Source organism: Equus quagga, chromosome 9, assembly GCF_021613505.1.
Source record: "Equus quagga isolate Etosha38 chromosome 9, UCLA_HA_Equagga_1.0, whole genome shotgun sequence".
In the NCBI taxonomy this organism is placed as follows: domain Eukaryota; kingdom Metazoa; phylum Chordata; class Mammalia; order Perissodactyla; family Equidae; genus Equus; species Equus quagga.
Window position 1 is genome coordinate 120,652,519 of NC_060275.1, and position 17,624 is coordinate 120,670,142.

The following is a 17,624-nucleotide window of genomic DNA, read 5'->3' on the forward strand; positions in this document are numbered from 1 at the left end:
GTGGGGGCAAAGGGCTTGTAGGACATGCCTCTGTCCTGGGCTCACCTGCCACCCCGCTCACCCTCCTGGCCACCCACCCGCTTGCCAGTTTCTGACGAGGGCAGTTCTGCTGCAGCCCCAGAGGAAGGGGCCACACCTGGGCCACAGCGTGGCTTCCTGCCACATCTCATTGTCCTCGCCTATCACTGCCTGTGTCCTACGGCTCAGGACGTGCTCTTGTTGCCCCGGCAACCACACAAACAGTGCGGCCAGTGCCTCGGGCTGCAGGGAGCGGGTGCAGGGGCCAGCATGCCAGGGCCATGTTGTGTCACCGGCTGTGACAGTGAGGTCTAGCCAGCCGCTGACCGCCTGCCCGCTGCCTCACCCCTGTAGAGGAGAATGGCCTCCATCTGCTCGACAGCAGAGCAGGGGGCTCAGGCCTCACCCCTGCCCTTCAGGACCCGGCGGCTGTGGGAAGGACCTTGGCGTCGCTGAGGGGTCTGGTCAGTCCTGTCTCCTGTGTCGGTCCCGAGGGCCCAGCTGGTTCTTGGCCGTCTCCTCATACCCGCTTTCCAGCTCCTCCTGCTCATGCGCCTGCCTGCCCTTGGCCTGGGCACCAGCTTCCCAGTCGGACTGTCTAGCCCCCCAGCTTGCTCTCACACCTTATGGTCATGTCTGCGTCCCGGGCTGGGCCGGACCCTATCCCCTCCGTGCTCACACCTGGCACCCAGGGCCCTGAGTTGGCACTCGGCGCCTGGAGGCCAAAGATGTGGGAGGGACCAGCAGCTTTGGCCAGAACCAGCCTCCACTCGGGCCTGTCGCGCGTCATGCGTGTTTCTCACGGGAGTGTCGTTGGGGCACGCACATACGCCCAAGCCCCAGAGTCCCCAGGGTGGCTCCACACTGAGACCCTGAACCGTGACAGCAGTGCAGCCTGAGAAGGGCCTCCAAGAAGGGGCTTCCCTCCTGACTGAGCCGCGACCCCCCCTCCCTGCTGAGAGCCTGCCAGCTGTTAGCGTTGCCACAGAGCCTTGCATGGGGTGGGTGGCGAGCCAGCCTTCGCCTCCCGCCTCTGCCTCCCAGGAACAGCGAAGGAGACCCTGCAGGTGGGCGTCATTTCCCAGCCACGCCCAGGCTGCCCTCTGTCCTCTGCAGACAGGCCTGCAAACCCTGAACCCTCCAGGCTCAGAACTCTTCTAGGAATCAGGGCAGGGCTGGTGGGGAGGCGTGGCCCCTGCTGTTTGGTTTCCATGGGGATGGTGTGTTGATCCCCGATCCCCCGGGAGAGGAGGCAGAGAGGGTGGGATCTGAGACCTCAGCTTTACCCTCAGAGCCCTGGAGGGAGTGGGAGCTGGAGAGAGCCTGAGGGGTCTTGGGGGCCGGAGTGGAGAGACAGAGAGAGAGCATGCGCCCGCTCCACAGAGGCTCCTTGGCTCCCTTCCTCCTGTCTTCCTTTCTTGATGACCCACTTTCTTTCTAACCCCACGCATGTGCTTGGAGCATCTCTGCTACCCAAAGGGCCCCCCACGGTGTCCTTCAGTGCTGGCCTGGTGCGGGCAGGCCTTGCCCTTCGTATGGTGGAGCTCGGGGAGCCACACCCTCAGGTGAGGAGCTGCTCTGCCTTGAGGCATCGCTCCCTCGTCCCTCCTGGAGGAAGGGGTCGGGGCTGTTCTGTTGGCCACTGGCGTGTGAGGGCTCCCTCAGTCTCTGCCACTAGCCGGGCGCATGGCTCCCGTGGCGCTGACCGGCGACCAGGGCCCAGGTGGCAGGGCCTAGGCACCTCCCGCCTCCAGTGGACACTCGACACTGTGCTGACCAGGCCCTAGGCCGAGTTGTTCCTTGACGACCCCCCACAGGTGACCGGTGGGCTTTTCTTTTTCCATTTCATCGTCCACTTGATTGCAATGTCCCTCGATCCGGCCGAAGACAGCGTCCGCCTTAAGAAGAGCTACACAGAGCCTCTGCCGACCTTCGACCGTTCCAAACATGCACACGTGATCCAGAACCAGTATTGCCACCTGTGCCAGGTCCCCGTGTAAGTGCCCAGGTGTGGGCCCGCTGACACGGGTAGCCCTGCGCCCAGGCTGCGGACTGCAGCATTTGACTCTCCAGCCACCGTGGGGCTTGCAGGGACTGGGCGGGGAGAGGCGGGGTGCCTGCCCGAGGGCCCACATCTGTGTCCATGCAGCTGACCCGCTCTGCTGCCTTTGATCTAGGAGCGGAGGGAGCACCGTCCTCCTTGAGTCCCCCACCAGATCAGAGCCCAGGGCTACTCCAGGCCTGGGGTCTCCAGTGGCCCCAGGGACGTCACTGGATGGCCTGGGAGGGAGGCCCAGTGGCTCAGGGTGGGGCCCGAGCATGGCCTCCAGGCCTCAGCCCCTGTCAGCACATGGTGGGCGTGGCAGAGGGAGGGAAGGAGCTGCAGGGCGCAGGGCCCGCCCACTGGGCTGCTGTTGCTTCTCTGCTACAGGCAGGTGGGGCTCTGGCCCGTCAACCTGCACAGACTGCTGATGGGCTGCACCCCAAATTCTTCCTTCCAGGAGCCTGAAAGCCAAACACTGCAGTGCCTGCAACAAGTGCATCTCTGGCTTCGACCACCACTGCAAATGGCTCAACAACTGTGTGGGGACCCGGAACTACTGGTGAGGAAGGAGGGGAGGGGCCAGGATCCACTGGGTGGGGGAGGGCAGGGACCAGGAACTCCTGAGCAGGAAGGAGGGGAGGGGCCAGGATCCACTGGGCGGGGGAGGGAAGGGACCAGGAACTCCTGGGGTGGGGGGAGGGCAGGGGCCAGGAGTGTGTCTGCAGCAGGGGGCCGTGGGTGAGAGGGCAGGGGAGGCCATGGGAGCGGGGCACCACATCCCAACCTCCAGAACAGTGGGCTCAGCATCCCTCTGGTCTCCTTGTCTGGTTCTGGAACATGTTCAGTGGAGCCGTCCTCACACGTGCCATGTCAAGCCTGTCCCCACAAAGTAAATTGCTGGAGACCCCCATTAGCATCAACAAGGAGCCAGCCTGTCTGCGGGGCATGGGCTGGGCTAACGAGTCCTTGACCCACTGGCCTGGGCCCTTCTGCCTTCGCCTGCAGAGGCCGTCAGCCCCCAAGCACAGAGGATGTGGGCAGGGGGCTATGCCAGGAGCCAGTGTCCAGCCACGGACGGGAGGCATTTCCTCCGTGAGCTCGAGGTGCAGGGCCTGTGGGGTTCACCAGGGCCCCCCGATCTGAAGCCAGGCTGTAAGTCACTCCGCTGGCAGAGAAGGGCTGTGTGTCGCCAGGAAAACCACGAGCGCTCTCCTGGCTCCCCCACGCCGGCCAAGGAGAGAGAGGCCTCTACTGGCAGGTGGCCTCCAAGCCGCTGTCCAGGCGGAGGGTGGAGAGGGCTCTTCATTGCTTACCCACACGCGGCAGCGAGCGTGGGACGTGGGTCCCCATCGCCCGGAGAGGAGACCACGAGAGCAGCACGCCAGTCGTTCCTGCGCAGAAAGAGGCCTTGCTGCTTTGAGCAGAAGGAAGCCACAGGTTTCTTAACGAGAAAAGTCCCCTCAAAGCTGCTAGTCTGGAAGGGACCAGGATGACCACGTCCTGCCTCGTCTCCTATGGAACGGAGCCCCGGGAAGGCCAGCGGGCGGGGTGGAACCACGGTCCACACGCTGGAGGACTCTGCTCCCCGTGGATGTGCCTCCCTGAGGCCTGAGTACCCCGAGCTGGGTGGCCACCTCTAGATCTGGTCAGTGGTCCGGAGAGAGGCCAGGGCCATCGGGGGACAGGCGAGGGCGTGTGACCCTGCCCGAAAGGAGGACGGAGTGGGCCAGGCTCCCCTGACAACAGAGCAGGCTGAGCTGCGGTTCGCAGTGAGGCCAGGAAGCCCCCTCAACAGCTCGTGAGCCCCAGGAGCTCCCCGTGTCCACCAGGCAGGGTCGGCAGGAGGGAGCGGTGCCTGGCCCACGGCAAGGGGAGGTCTGCTTTCCTCGGAAGGAGCCCACGGAAGGGAGGGGGCATCGTGTGTGCCAAGACAGCCCCACTCTGGGGACGGGGTGAGAGCAAGGGCCACTGCTGGCATATGCTCCCAGTTGCCTCCTGTCCCTGCATGTGTCAGGCGGAGAGAGCAAGCGCATTTAGGATATAATTCGGCAAAAGAAGGTGACAAAGTCTATGCCAGGACCCTGAGAGACAGGCCGGGCCTTGACAGCACGGGAAGAGCAGGACACGCACGCGGCCGAGGTGCAGCCAGATCGAAGGCTGCGGAGAGCTGGGCCCACAGACACTCCGATCAAGGGAGGGAGCTGCGCACTGTGGACAGTGGAGGGGAGACAATGAGGGCAAGCTTGACCATGTGGTTGCACCTCCCGCCTGTCCTGGGGGCCACCTGTCCAGGCAGGACGGGAGTTCTGCCCAGACAGCAGGACGGAGATGACCCCGAGGGTCAGGTGCAGAGCCCACCCACTGCCTGGACCAGAGCTCAGTGTGGGGCCTCCCCGTGTCCACACGGCCGTGGGTGCCCCGAGGACCCACTCACACAGGAGAGAGTCGGCCTGTGCAGCATGACCCAGAAGAGACGTCTGGGAGGGATGCAAGGGCCCAGATGCGGCACCCTCAGGGAAGCTGCTTGCCTCAGGGCTGCAGCCGCGCCCACCCGGTCCTGGGAATCCCTCACATCTCAGCCCTCCCCTAAAGACACGTGTAAGGAAACTTCAAGAAGTTCCAGGAAAGAAAAACGGAATCAACTAAATTTTAGGTGAACAAAAGACATTGTTTAACATTGAAAATGTTAACGGAATTGTTTCTTTTAAATATAACGACAGAAAGACTGGAGGGAAGATGTTTCAGTGAAAGCAGATGCCAAGAACTGCTACCCAGAATTTAGGGTTTGGGGTGGGCGGGTCATTCTCCGTGTCTTCTGAGCACAGACAGGAGCGCAGGAGTGACTGGTCTGACACGCAAGCACACTGCACCGTTTCTGGCACGAATATGCGCATGGGACTTCGAACGGTGGACCTGCTGCGGGCTGGATGGTCAGGCTTCCTCGGGCCTCGAGGTCAATCGCAGTGAGCCCACACGCTGTGCTAGCGTCCATCACCACACACCCCTGGCCTTCCCCATGCCGACTCGGTGCCCTTGATAGCAAGACGGCATCGTGCAGCCCCCCACCTGTCACACCCCGATTCTGTTCGACTGCAGCAGTCCCGAACCCCGACTTGAGGCTAAGAGCTCACAGGGCTCATTTTGCACGATTCCAGAGCTCCGACGGACCCACGGAGCCATAGGTGGGAGTGAGCCCGGGTCTGAACCGGAGGCAGCTGGGAATCGCAGGCGGGCTGTGAGCTGCGGCCCGGAAGCGGTTGAGTCCCGGGTGCCAAGGCAGCTTGGGCCAGCCACTCCCTGGCTCTGAGCCTCAGTTTCCCTATTGTGAACTGGGGGTGGCTCCCCCTCCTCGCAGCTTCCCGTGAGGATTAAACAAGATGGTGGTGTAAGTTGTGAGGAGATAGAAAACTGCACTTAGGATCGATGGTGGAAGCGGATCAGGGACCTCGCCCAGAGAGCTTGAGAGAAAACAGAGCAGGGCTGAGCTTTAGGGTGCGACCGGGAACAGGAATCGGGGCATGGGGGCAGCCGTCAGAGAGCTCCTTTAGCAGGGACGCCCACCGCGCCGTCCTGGCTGCCCACTGGCCTGGCTCTGAGCCCGCCTCTGCTTCTCCCACAGGTACTTCTTCAGCTCCGTGGCGTCTGCTTCGGCCGGACTGCTCTGCCTGATCGTCATCCTGCTGTACATCTTCACTCAGTACTTCCTGAACCCAGAGGAGCTGCGCACGGACCCCCAATACCAAAGTATGCGGCTGCCTGGGGGGCCGCGCCATGTGAGGGGCTCATGTGTCAGCCTCGCCCTCCAGCTGTCTCCGGCCGTGGGGAGGGGAGCCCGCTTGCCCCAGGCCGGGTGAGCAGAACTGGTGCTGGAGCGGGGGTGCCTGGTGCTCTCCGCAGGCTAAGGGCCGCACCCAGCGTCCACCCTGCAGCCTGGCAGCTTCCTGAGGGCCCAGGAGGCAGGTGTGGGGCCCAGAGGCGCTGGCGTGGCTGCTCGGAGGCCGTGCTTCCAGGCAGCAGCAGGCATGAGAGAGCGCGATCTGCCCTCTGTCCCTCGTGGTCAGTCATGCAGGGGCGCAGGGGTGGTGGGCAGGCAGGCTGTCTGGGGCATGGGCTTGGGATGGTGCATGGCTGCAGGCACTGCGGGCTCCACACAGCTCTCTGATAAGCGGGTCAGGGAGCCTGGCCTTGGGAACAGATGTCCCCACCCAGCTCGAGGAGAGCAGATGTGGGGGCTGAAAGGTGCTCACCCTGGACCTGCGACTGTGCCCTTATCTGGAAAGGGGTCCTGGCAGACGTGATAAAGGATCTCGAGATAAGTTCATCCTGCATTGTCCAGGGCCCTGCATCCAACGTGAGTGCCCTCATCAGAGACGGAAGAGAGGGGCACAGACACAGGGGAGGCCACATGACAATGGAGGCAGAGACGGGAGTGACGCGGCCACCAGTCCAGGGAGGCCTGGAGCCCCAGAGCCCCAGGAGCTGGGAGACTCAGGGACAGGTCCTCCCCTGGAGCCTCTGGAGGGAGCACGGCCCTGCGACCCCCTAGCTTCCAGCCTCCAGAACTGGGAGAGGGTAAATTTCTGTTGTTCAAGCCACCCAGTCTGCCGTCTGTCGTCATTAGTCACCACAGCCCTGGACACGACGCAGGGGAGCACCTCACGTGGAGCACCTCCTCATGTCTGTCCCAAATGCTCTGGGACCAAAGCCCTCAGGATGCAGAGCCAGGCCCGCTGTCTCAGTCCCCAGCATCTCTCCAGACTGGCCTGCAGGCCAGTCCTCAGGGCAGGAGAATGTAGGACCTTTGTCACTCAGCCTAGGACATTCCAGGAGCCCCGGGCCCCGTCACAGGCTCCAACATCTCAGGTGCTGACGCTGGCCTTTGCAGAGGCCCAACCCTGGGCTCCAGAGCAGGACGGACAATGCCCTCCTCTCGGGGGAGTGCGCAGCCGGGACAGCCTGGAAGACGTGACGAGGACATTGCGGTGGGACTGAGGCCCCACATCTCCCTTCTCCCTGAGCCTGTGACGTGTAGGCGTCCTGCCTCGGTCCTACCGGGAGTGCCGCTGTGCCTCGTCCCAGGAGGACACTTCCTCTTCCTGGAGGGCACCATGCCCCACCCACTGTCACCCCCCAGGCCCACCCAGCATCTGGCACAGACCAGCCTTGTGGGGTGGACTGTCCAACCTGCACCTGTTCCCAAATGTGACCTGGCTATCACCATGGGACAGTGGACTGCCGGGGGCCCAGTGAGACCAGGCCCTCGCTCCATAGGAAGAGCCCCCGAGTCGTGGGCACAGCGTCTCCTGCCCACCTGACACCCTCTTGGCACTGCCTTAGCCAGAGGGGCTGTCCAGTGCCTGGCAGCTCCCAGAACCTTCGTCTTTCGAGGATGAGCTTTGTGAGCTCCACATGGAAGGCCCTGCAGCTCCCCCATCCTCTGCAAAGAGCTGGCTGATCCCACGCCCTGCGGCTGCTCCGCTGCCCCTGAGGCACTCTCTGAAATGTAGCTCCTGCCCTGTGAGCGGTGACGGTGTCAAACCCAAGGCCTGTGTGCATTCACGCCTTCTGCTGGAAGCAGCCGTCCCCCCAGCGATGGTCGGTTAACTGGGCCCTCGCTTTTGGGGGCCATGAGGAGGGGGAAGGACAGGAGGAGCCAGTGGCCACCCAGAGCCACCGGCCTCAGCGATCTCGGCGCACGTGCAGAGGCCACATGAGGCCAGCTTCTCCCTGCAACTGGCCAGTTCTGGAAGCACAGTGTGATTGGCGCCACGTGAATCCTGTGACTGTGGACTGAGACAATTTCCTGGGAGGAAATTCCACAGAGCTTCCGAACCACCAGTTCCCTGGGATGCTCTGCTCTCATTGGCGGCAATTCGTCAGGACATCACCTGCCAAGAGGACAAGTGGGGGTTCAGCTGCCCCACGGTCCAGCCCAGCCCCACACACCCCATGCTGCAGCCCCTGGGGCACCAGACTCTGCCCTGGACACTGCCGCGGCCGTGCACCATGACAGGGCGTGGCAACTGCCTTGTGGGAGGCCACATAGGGAGCTGGGTCAAGCTCCCTTTTGGAATTTGTTGTGGGGCAGACATTTCAACTGGAATTCAGTCTTCCCTGGCCCGCCTGCACAGCCCTTCACTATGCTTCTCACACTTAATATTTAGAAGTGGTGTGGTTGTGCCCGTCACACCCCTGGGGCACAGAGCACCATGTCCTAGGATTGCCCCAAAGTGGTGGCTGTAGCCTCCAGCTCTATCTGAGAGTGGCTGCTTGAGCATGGAGAGGGCTCTGGGAGGCCTGCAGGAAAGGGTGAGCGCTGGGGTCAGGCAGAGGGTCAGGCTCTGTGACCTGGGTACTTAGTCACCTCTCCCAACCTTACCTTCCAGATCTATAAAGTGGGACCATAATACCCACCGCAGTCAGGAGGGGCTTAAGTGAGGACTTAGGTGAGGCAGGGCACACACTTGGGCAAGAAGAAGGTGCTCACTCGGGCAAGGAGGAAACGCTCACCTGGGTGAGGAGGCGCTCACCTGGGCAAGGAGACGCTCACCTGGGCAGGGAGGCGCTCACCTGGGCAGGGAGGCGCTCACCTGGGCAGGGAGGCGCTCCCGTGGGCTGGTGCTCGCTCCCCCACTGCCCAGCTCTGTCCTGTGGAGCTCACCTGATGAGAGGGGCTGCTGCATCAGCAGGCACTAGATGCACGGATCTCTCCTTTGCCTCCACAGGCGTCTACAGGAAGAACACGTGGCTGCTGTTCCTCCCCCTCTTTCCTGTGAGGACCAGCACCCCAGTGGTCCTGGGCATCGGGGTGTCCATGCTGCTGTTGGACATCATGACCCTTGTGATGCTGGGACACCTGCTCATCTTCCACCTCTACCTGAGTACGTGTCCCCAAGCCCTACCTCCAGGTTGGCCAGTCTTTGCCCCCTCGTGTTCCCGTGTCCCGAGGCAGGTGGCCCCTCAGTCAGCCTCTGCCAGAAACAAGCTCAAAGCACCAAGGACAAATCACAGGAAGAGAAGAGAAAGCCAAGAGGGCAGCAGGTCCAGCAGTGGCTGAATTCTGCTCTGAGACCTGCAGGAAACACGGAAGAGATTTAAAGAATAGAAAGTTAAAGTGCTCAGAGAGAGAAAGAAACGGAATTTATGAGGCAGGAACAGGGCACTATGAAAAAAGAACAGGGGATTTAGAAAAGTGCCTGGCAGAAATCCTAACAAGGAAAAACCTTAAACTCAGCGACAGGGTCTCCGCTCACCAAACGCTGCAGGGAGAACCGGTGGGTTTCTAGTGTCTGCCTGGTGGCTGCATGTGGCAGGCTCCTCTGTGTCCTTGACTTGGGGGGCTCCCCCACCCTGTGAGGCTTTCCCTAGAAGTGACCACAGTTACCCTCCGCAGCCTCCAGGAGAAGGCAGCAGCAGGAGGAACCTGGTGGCTGTGGGGCTGGTCTAGTCAGGGAGTGCCCCCGCCGAGCCGGGCAGTGCATGGAGTCAGCGCCCGAAGCCCAGGCGGCTGAGCTCTTCCCAAAGCTGCTGGGTGCACTGGTGGCACTGGGAGCAGCGGGTCATGGGGTCAGGGGTGCACTTTTGGGATGGCGCCGCAGCAGCAGCATGCGTGACTGCCTGCAGCTGGCAAGTCAGAGGCAGGCAAGCACGGCTGGGCGCCCGTGCAGCCACCCAGGAGGGACGTGGTGAGCTAACAGGGCGAGGGGCCTGGAGGACTCAAGATCCACGGGCCTTCAGGACCAAGTGGAGTCGGACGTGAGCGCACGGGCCTCCAGGGTTCCCACTCAGCCGACCAGGAGGACAGCGGTGTCACTCACTGCCCACAGTGACACACAGAGACCCTCAGTGGGGGAGAAACGCACCAGGTTCAGGACTGCACATGCCGATTTTACCATATTTGCACATCAAAGGATAGATTTCCAGGAAAAAGCTGGGATATTAGTTATTGTTAGTTAGAGTAAAATTACCTAAAACGTAGCCACTTAAAACAACACGTTTATTACCTCCCAGTTCTGTGGGTCGGAGGTCAGCAGAGCTCAGCAGGGTCCTCTGGCCCGGGCCCCCTCACGAGGCTTCAGGCAAGGTGCCAGCAGGGCATGGTCTCATTGGACCTGGGAGGACCCACTTCCAGGTGCATCCCCGGGTCATTGGCAGGGTCAGCTCTTTGCCCTGGTTCCTCGTGAGTTCTTGGCCCGCGGCCTCATCCGTTCCATCTTGTGTGGACGCTCCACAGAGGATCTGGCCACCGGGCAGCTGGCTGCATCCGAGGAGCACATGAGAGGGCAGTGAGGCAGAAGCTAGCCTTTTGCAACCCAGTCTGGGAAGTGACGTCTCATCACTTTCTGTGCAAGTGACTAGGACCAGCCCCCACTCCAGGGGAGAGACTGCAGGAGGCGGGAGCGCCCCGGCGTGGGGGAGTGCTCGGGGACACGTCAGTTGGATGCTGCCTTTTGAAGCCCGGGAGAGGGGCACTCTGACGAGTCCTCAGCACATCAGTGGGAGTGGGACCGTCGGTGAGGACAGGATATCCGGGAATCCACGTGGATGCAGAGAGTGCCCGCGCCGAGGTGTGAGGAAAACCACGGCCACAGCCAGTGGGAGAGAAAGTGTCTCGGGTGATGTTAGGGGGAGCAGACTAAGGCGCGGGCACCTGAGAACACGGGGGGAGACTCTCTGGCGTCCATCTGGCACACGCTGCGCTCGGCCTCACAGTTCCTCGCCCGTGAGGCTTGAAGCTCTGCGACTCCCTCTCCTCTGAGACTTTATCGTCGCTGCCAGATTAAAACGGTTTACAGGAAACTTACTCCGAACGAGTGTGAGCTCTGGGACACACAGGGCTTGATTATAATCTGATTTTGATGGTATTTGTGCAAACTCGTGCAAAAGAATGACTATTTTCACTGGAATATAAACAAGTGCAAGTTTTATATCCTCAAACTCTGACACAGGTTCCGAGGGAACGTGGAAGAATGGAATAAGAGCCAGGTAGAGTTAATCAAGAAAGATAAGTCAAGCGCAAGCAAAACAGAAACACAAGCCCTGTAGAACCTGCCTGGGAAGGGCTGGGGCTCCGTCTTCGGGGCCCAGCCGCCCGGCAGGCAGCCTCCGAGGGCTGCACTGGGTCTGTGGGGCAGCCGGTGCCACCGTCTGCTCCTCGAGCTGCAAATAGGCTTCTGAGGGTGGCCCTTTTCACTTTCCAGAAATAATTATAAACCTTCTGTTTTCATGTGTGTTGGTTTTTAGGGACAGAGAAATGGAAAGTCTGGCCCTTCTGTGGAAGCACAAGGCAAAAATAGGCACAGAGCCCATCTTCACTAGTACTCCTTTTGCGTTGACAGCCACGTCTCTCAGATTTCCTTTTAAAATCCTGAGGTGCTTCTGCCACGTGCTGGACAGCCAGTGTCTCAGCTTAATCCAAACTGAGCTGGGCACGGTACTCGCCATAGGTCCATATTTACTTTCTGGGCCTGTGGGGCAAGCAGGGCAGCCGCGCCTGGGATGTGGGGCCAGTGAGCCTCAGGTTTGCTGCCCAATGGCCGGGTGTGCTCTGGAGTGGCTGTCCAGCAGCTCCTCAGTGTTCCAGCTTAGGAACCAGCTCCCGACGCCCCCGCTGGAGCCCTGGGAGGGTGCACTGCCTGCTTGTTCTTGGGCACCAAGCACAGCTGATGAATAATAACTCCATCCTCTGCCTTCTTTCTCTTTTCTAGTGGCCAAAAAGATGAGCACGTTTGAATATATGACACAGGGCCGCCTCCGACAGGATGCAAAAACCCCAGAAGCGAAGAAAGGGCTGTCCATCCAAATAGAATTGCCACAGGTACCAATGTCCCTCTGTGTCACCACTCATGTTCATCCAGGGCTGGGACAATGCCCCAGATTGCCCTGAGGCTGGGACCTCTTAGCCACAACCCTCTGCTTCTGCACTGGCTTGGTCCTGTGAGTCTGTGTGTGGGAGTGTGCGCGTGATGTGTGTGATGCTGGGCATGTTTGTGTGTGTGTGTGTGAGTGTGTTTGGTTTGTGGGGTGCATGTGTGTGTTACACTGTTTCTAAGTTCACTCCTCACAGGACCAAGCCAGCAGGGCTGACTCCTTTTAGGCCCACCCATTTCTGCAGCCGCTCCTCATCAAATTAAAAAAAATTTGCTCTTCGAAGTGCACCATTAACAAAATGAAAATATAAGCCAGAGACAGAAATAAAATATTTGCAAATCATATACTTGTATCCAGAATATATAAAGAATTTTCAAAACTCAATTATGAGGAAAATACCCCAGTTTTTAAAACGGGCCAAAAGATTTGAACAAGCTGTTCAGCCAGGAGGATCTATGGGCGGCAAATAAGCACATGAAAAGGTGGTCAACAGCCTTCAGCGTTAAGGGAGTGCAAATTGAAACCACAACACGATACCACTGCACACCAGTCAGAAGGGCTGAAAGCACAAGGACTGATGATACCAAGTGCTGGTGAAGCCGGGGACGTGGAAGGCTCCCCCGTTGCCAGTGGGGATGTAAGATTACACCAGTTTGGAGAGCAGTGTGGCATTTTCTTAAGAAGCTAAGTATGTTCTTATCATTTGACCCAGCTTCCCATTCCGGCTTCTAACCAAAGAGAAGGGAAAACGAACCTATGCAGGTGACAAGGGTTGAGGTGAAGGTGGTGTCCCCCCGTGAGACCCTCTCCCAGGACCCGGGGGATGCTGCGGCACCATTGCTCAGGATCAACTAAGAATTGATTTGAACGTTGTCGAAAAATAAGCTCAGTGTCAGCAGCCTTTTTTCATTTTGTGAATTTTCATTCATCCCCCACAGGAAGCAGATGAAGACCTGAGTCCGTCTGCGCGTGGGTGAGTTGTCATCTTACTGGAGCTGTTCTATCTGTCTGAAAAATAGCTATCCTCTCGTTTTCACTGTGTTGCTTTAAAAAGCCTTCTTTACTCCAAGGTTAAACAAATATCCTCCCTATTGTTTGCTAATATTTGCATAATTTTTATTTGCTTTCTTTACGTTTTGATTTTCAAGCCATCTTGAATTTATTTTTATATTCACTGAGACAGGAGCCAAGGTTATTTTGTTGCAATGCGACTTGTGGTCGCCGCCTTGTGGATGAACGATCCTTCTTTCCTCATCAAATCGAAAGGCCCCTTCTGTGATACCCCAGATTCCCACAAGCACTGGGCCCAGATCTGCTTCTGGATGCTGGTGTCTGCCTCACTGCTCTGTGTCCTTCAGCCACAGGGTGCTGTTTAACTGATGAGGTTTCACTGAGCCGCCTTTCAACATCTGCTAGGCGGATCCCTCTCGAGATTTTTTCATTACTTTTGACAGTTCTTTCACACACTTATTTTCCATATGAACTTTAAAACCGCTCTGTGCAGTTCCGAGAAAGCTGGAGTTGGAACTGGAGTTACAGTAAACATTCACCTGTATGTGGGAGGGACCAACACTGTCCCCACCCACAGCTGCGCATCTCTGCAGTCACGACAGGGACACCACAAGCCAGTCTCCCCTGGGGCACCAAGGGGCCGAGAGAGCGGCCACCAGCCCTTCCCAAGCTGCGCTCCCCAAGCCCCGCCCTTTGCCGAGACCAGCTGAGGGCAGCTCCAGCTTTCCCGGGCCAGGAGGATGGGGCCGGGTTCCTGGGGGGCTCAAATCTCACCATCCTACAACCACATGGCAGAGAGACTCCGTGAGTCGGAAAAGGGAAGCTGAGGAGAAACGCACCGTTAGTCGCTTCTCAACGGCTGGACCGACTCGCGAGTTTGCTCAGTTTAACAATCAGGAGTGGAGTTTAGTGTGAAAACGTCCTTCCCTTTCAGATGACCCACTATTTTTCCTACTAAACTTATTTCCTTAGAAACCTGGTTGGCAAGACTGTGGTGAAAATTTACGTCACTCGAATTTCACTTTGACGCATTCTCTATGATCCTTTAAATACAATCTAAGAGCACTTTTCTTTTACCCCTTCCTGTCAAGAATGACAGACTTAACTGGAACTAGGTCAGCAAACTTACACTCTAAAGCCAAACAAAGACCAAAACCTAGTGTTTTCAGATTGACTAGTCAGTGCACATTCATTATGAAAACTTTGGAAACAGCAAAAATTCCCATTGCAGGAATGAACATCACTTTATAGTTCCCCACCCACCGATAGCCACTGCTGGCGTTTTGATTAGTATCTTCCAAGTCTTCCTTTTTAATATTATTCTTATTATGAAGGAAATAACATGCATTATATACATAATGCATTATATAATGTTTTGTTTCATAAAAATGTAAAGTACAACTCTTTAGAAGCCTTTTTAAAAACTCCATTTATTGTGAACAGTGTCTGTTAAAACAAAAACATGATTTTTATGAATATAAATTATTCCATCTTTGGGATGTACCATATTCCTCATTTCTGGAAAATTATTTTTCATTTTCAATCTAGTCTGTACTTCAACAGGAAGACGAGCTAAGCTTGTTTACTGAAAGGCACAGTTGTGCGGAAAGCAGGATGTAGCACCGTGCAGGTTACAAACCCTCCCGATGCAAGGGGCAGACGACACCAAGGGCCTTTGTTGCAGAAGCGTTGCCAGGGTAACCTAGCGTAGTCAACCTGCTGGTCGATTAAGTAGACACACAAAGCCTGCTGTAGCACGTCAGAGTGTCAGCTCCTAGGAGTCAGGGAATGTGTTTAAATCGCAGGACGCTAAGCCAATGCAAGGAAGGAAGATTCCCTCGGTAAGAGCCTGTGGAGTGAGCTGATGTTAGTCGCAGACACCTTTTGGGGGAAAACTTTGTGTGGAACTTGAGGGGGTCTCTCTCTAGTAGTGGTTATCAGACCAATTTATTGGGAGCGTTTCTTCTGGACCATTTGTCTGTTCTGGAACATTGTATGGAACAGATGTATAGAAATTGACCAGATAAGATGGAAACATGAATAGGGCGTAGGATCACACATCTGAAGATCCTTCTTGCGTAATTTTAAAGGAGTTCTACCAGATAATGTCCCTCAAGCGGCTTGTATTAGTTTTCAGTTGCTACGTAGGAAATTCCCACAAATCGAGTGCCTTAAACAAGACATTCTCGCTCAGTGTCCATGGGTCACGAGCCTGAACAAGCTCAGCGGGGTCCCTGCTTAATGCCTCACAGGCAGCAGGCAGTGTTCACCAGGTCAGCATTCCTTTCTGGAAACTGTAGGGAAGAATTGGTTTCTGAGCTTATTTAGATGTTGACTGAATTTATTGCTTTCTCCTGCTTTCCATGCTGCTCCCTCGGTCTTTGAGTCAGTGGTGGTGGGTCAAGTCCTTCTCATGCTCCAGAACTCTCTGACTTCCTCCTCTTCCTTATTTCTCAGTTTTTAGAAGTTCATGTGACTACACTGGACCTGGATAAGCCAGGAGACTCCTCCTGTGTTAGTTTCCTAGAGCTGCTGCAAGGAATTGCCACCAAGTGGGAATGTTGTGGGCGCCAAGGCACATCATCCTGTCCATTTGTCAGTGAGCCCTGCTGATTCACTGCTGCACCCACAGACGTGTGGCTGCAGTGGTCCAGTGTGGGGTGCTCAGCGAGAAGCCCCTCTCCTTGGCGTCCCACCAGCAGGCAGTCATGGTCCTTTGCACGTGGAGCTGCTGCAGGGCGTTTCACAGGGTGCAACCAATTCAGGAGCCCTCAAACAGCCTCCCAGGGTCTGCCGGCCTCTGAGGTTCTGCCGACAGGGCAGAAACCACAATAATGGCGCTTGTAGGATGCTTTGCAGGCTTCATCGGCCCTCTGTGAGCTCACTGCCCAAAGGAAGTTCTTCCTTGCTGACACACTCTTTCCTTGCTCCTGCCCCGTCCTAGCAAAGGGAAGCACAAGCAGTTCCTGAGGTTTCCTTGGTGCCAGAACATGTGCTCCTTAAGCACCATACACCCAAAGAAATCCTCGCCGCCAAAGGTAAGCCCAGAGCCGCCAGAGTGAAAGCCAAATGTGGGGTCTAGGGCCCCGCCAAGAATGAGGCTAGAACAATGTTGGGAACTGCTTGTTTGGCTGCTTTGAAGCGTTTCTGTAGTACCCAGGGATGCTACTCAAATGGGAACAAAGGCAGGTGGGAAATAAAAGAAAAAGTGAGGGGCAGAAAGTATTCTTGACCGTGAGGCTTGTATTGTGTGTTCTGTGTGTGTGTGTGTGTGTTTGTGTGTGTGTGTGTGTGAGTGTGTTTGGTGTGCTGTGGGTGTGCAGTTGTGTCTGTGCATGTGTGTGTTATACCATTTCTGTGTCCGCTCCTCACAGGATCAAGCCAGCAGGGCTGACTCCTTTTAGGTCCACCCACTTCTGCAGCTGCTCCAGAGGTCAGCTGCCTGGGGGTTTCTGGTGGGCAATTTTTAAGCAGAGTTTGCGAGTCTGCTGATTTCTGAAGGTTACAGTGACTTCATTTCCTCTGAGGGAGGGGCTTCATCTCTCTGCAATCTCTGCAGGGCATCAGAGAGAGACCTCCTCATAATAATTTAGAACTAGGGAGGAGGTTGGCACCCACCTTTAGTCACAGTAACATTGTCAGCAAAGGCTTTTTCCTTGCTTGCACCTGTCCTAAAAGTTTGGAGACACGTTTAGTGGAACCTGTCGTGCCTCCAGTCTGCCCCCACAAGACTCAGCCGCCAAAGGTGATCCTCACTCCACGCCACAAACAAGTGGCCATGGGTTTTTCTTTGCGACCATGAAACCCGGGTGATCCTGTGTTCCGATTTGCCTGGGCCAGTCCCGTGCAACACCTGCTGCCAGCCCTGACCGCGCAGCCGCCACCCTGAGAGACACTCGTCAGTGACCGTTGCGTCAAGTCCCACTACAGATTCTCCAGACACAGCTTCATTGTTTCTACTCAGTGGCCAATAGCAGGCACTGAGGCCCAGCTCCTCTCTAAGTGCAGGCCGATCTTTCGGGCTCTGAGAGCTGAAGCCTTTCCCCCCACACCTAGCAGGACAAATTCTCTTCAGTATTCAGGAACATAAAACGTCAAACGCACAGAGATGGCTCTGTAATGCAAAAGTAGTGACATTATGGGTTTGGGTCTCTTAAACTTTTCTTTACTTAATTATAAATGTTCCAAGGTTGAAATATGCTTTATTACTTAAGAAAGAGATTTATCATTCTACTGACTTGATACACATTACCAAAACCGGTTCAAGAAGGAATAGAAAATTCAAATAGACATAAAACAAGTAGACACACTGAACTAATTTAAAATTCCCCGGAAAGAAAGTTCCAGGCCCTGATGGCTTCATTGGTAAATTCTACCTAATACTTTAAGAAAAATAATACCAATCACGCACAAACTCTTTCAGAAAATAGAAGGGGAAGTAACACTTCCCAACTCATTCTGCCAGGCCAGACGATGTCATCCCAAAGGAAGAATATCATAAGCCGATACCACTCATGAATCTGCAGGCAAATATCATTAACGAAATATTAGCAAACCAAATGCAGTCACATATATGCAGGATTATATGTTGTGACTTAAGTGAGGTTTATTCCAGGAATGCAAGGTTGATTTAATGTCTGAAACTAGATTAATGTAATAAGCATATTAATAAAATAAAGTA

General features: G+C 56.5%; 1 protein-coding gene across 1 annotated transcript in view; it reads left to right on the forward strand.

The window, feature by feature from the left end:
* Nucleotides 1-17,624, forward strand: part of LOC124244621 (palmitoyltransferase ZDHHC11-like) — a 52,733-nt gene that overhangs the window by 14,566 nt on the left and 20,543 nt on the right. Inside the window, exons 4-10 of the mRNA XM_046671221.1 lie at nucleotides 1,836-2,014; nucleotides 2,520-2,621; nucleotides 5,682-5,806; nucleotides 8,788-8,943; nucleotides 11,770-11,879; nucleotides 12,871-12,905; nucleotides 15,888-15,981. Of these exons, the coding sequence (XP_046527177.1) occupies nucleotides 1,836-2,014; nucleotides 2,520-2,621; nucleotides 5,682-5,806; nucleotides 8,788-8,943; nucleotides 11,770-11,879; nucleotides 12,871-12,905; nucleotides 15,888-15,981 (801 nt within the window). The remainder of the gene's footprint in view (nucleotides 1-1,835; nucleotides 2,015-2,519; nucleotides 2,622-5,681; nucleotides 5,807-8,787; nucleotides 8,944-11,769; nucleotides 11,880-12,870; nucleotides 12,906-15,887; nucleotides 15,982-17,624) is intronic.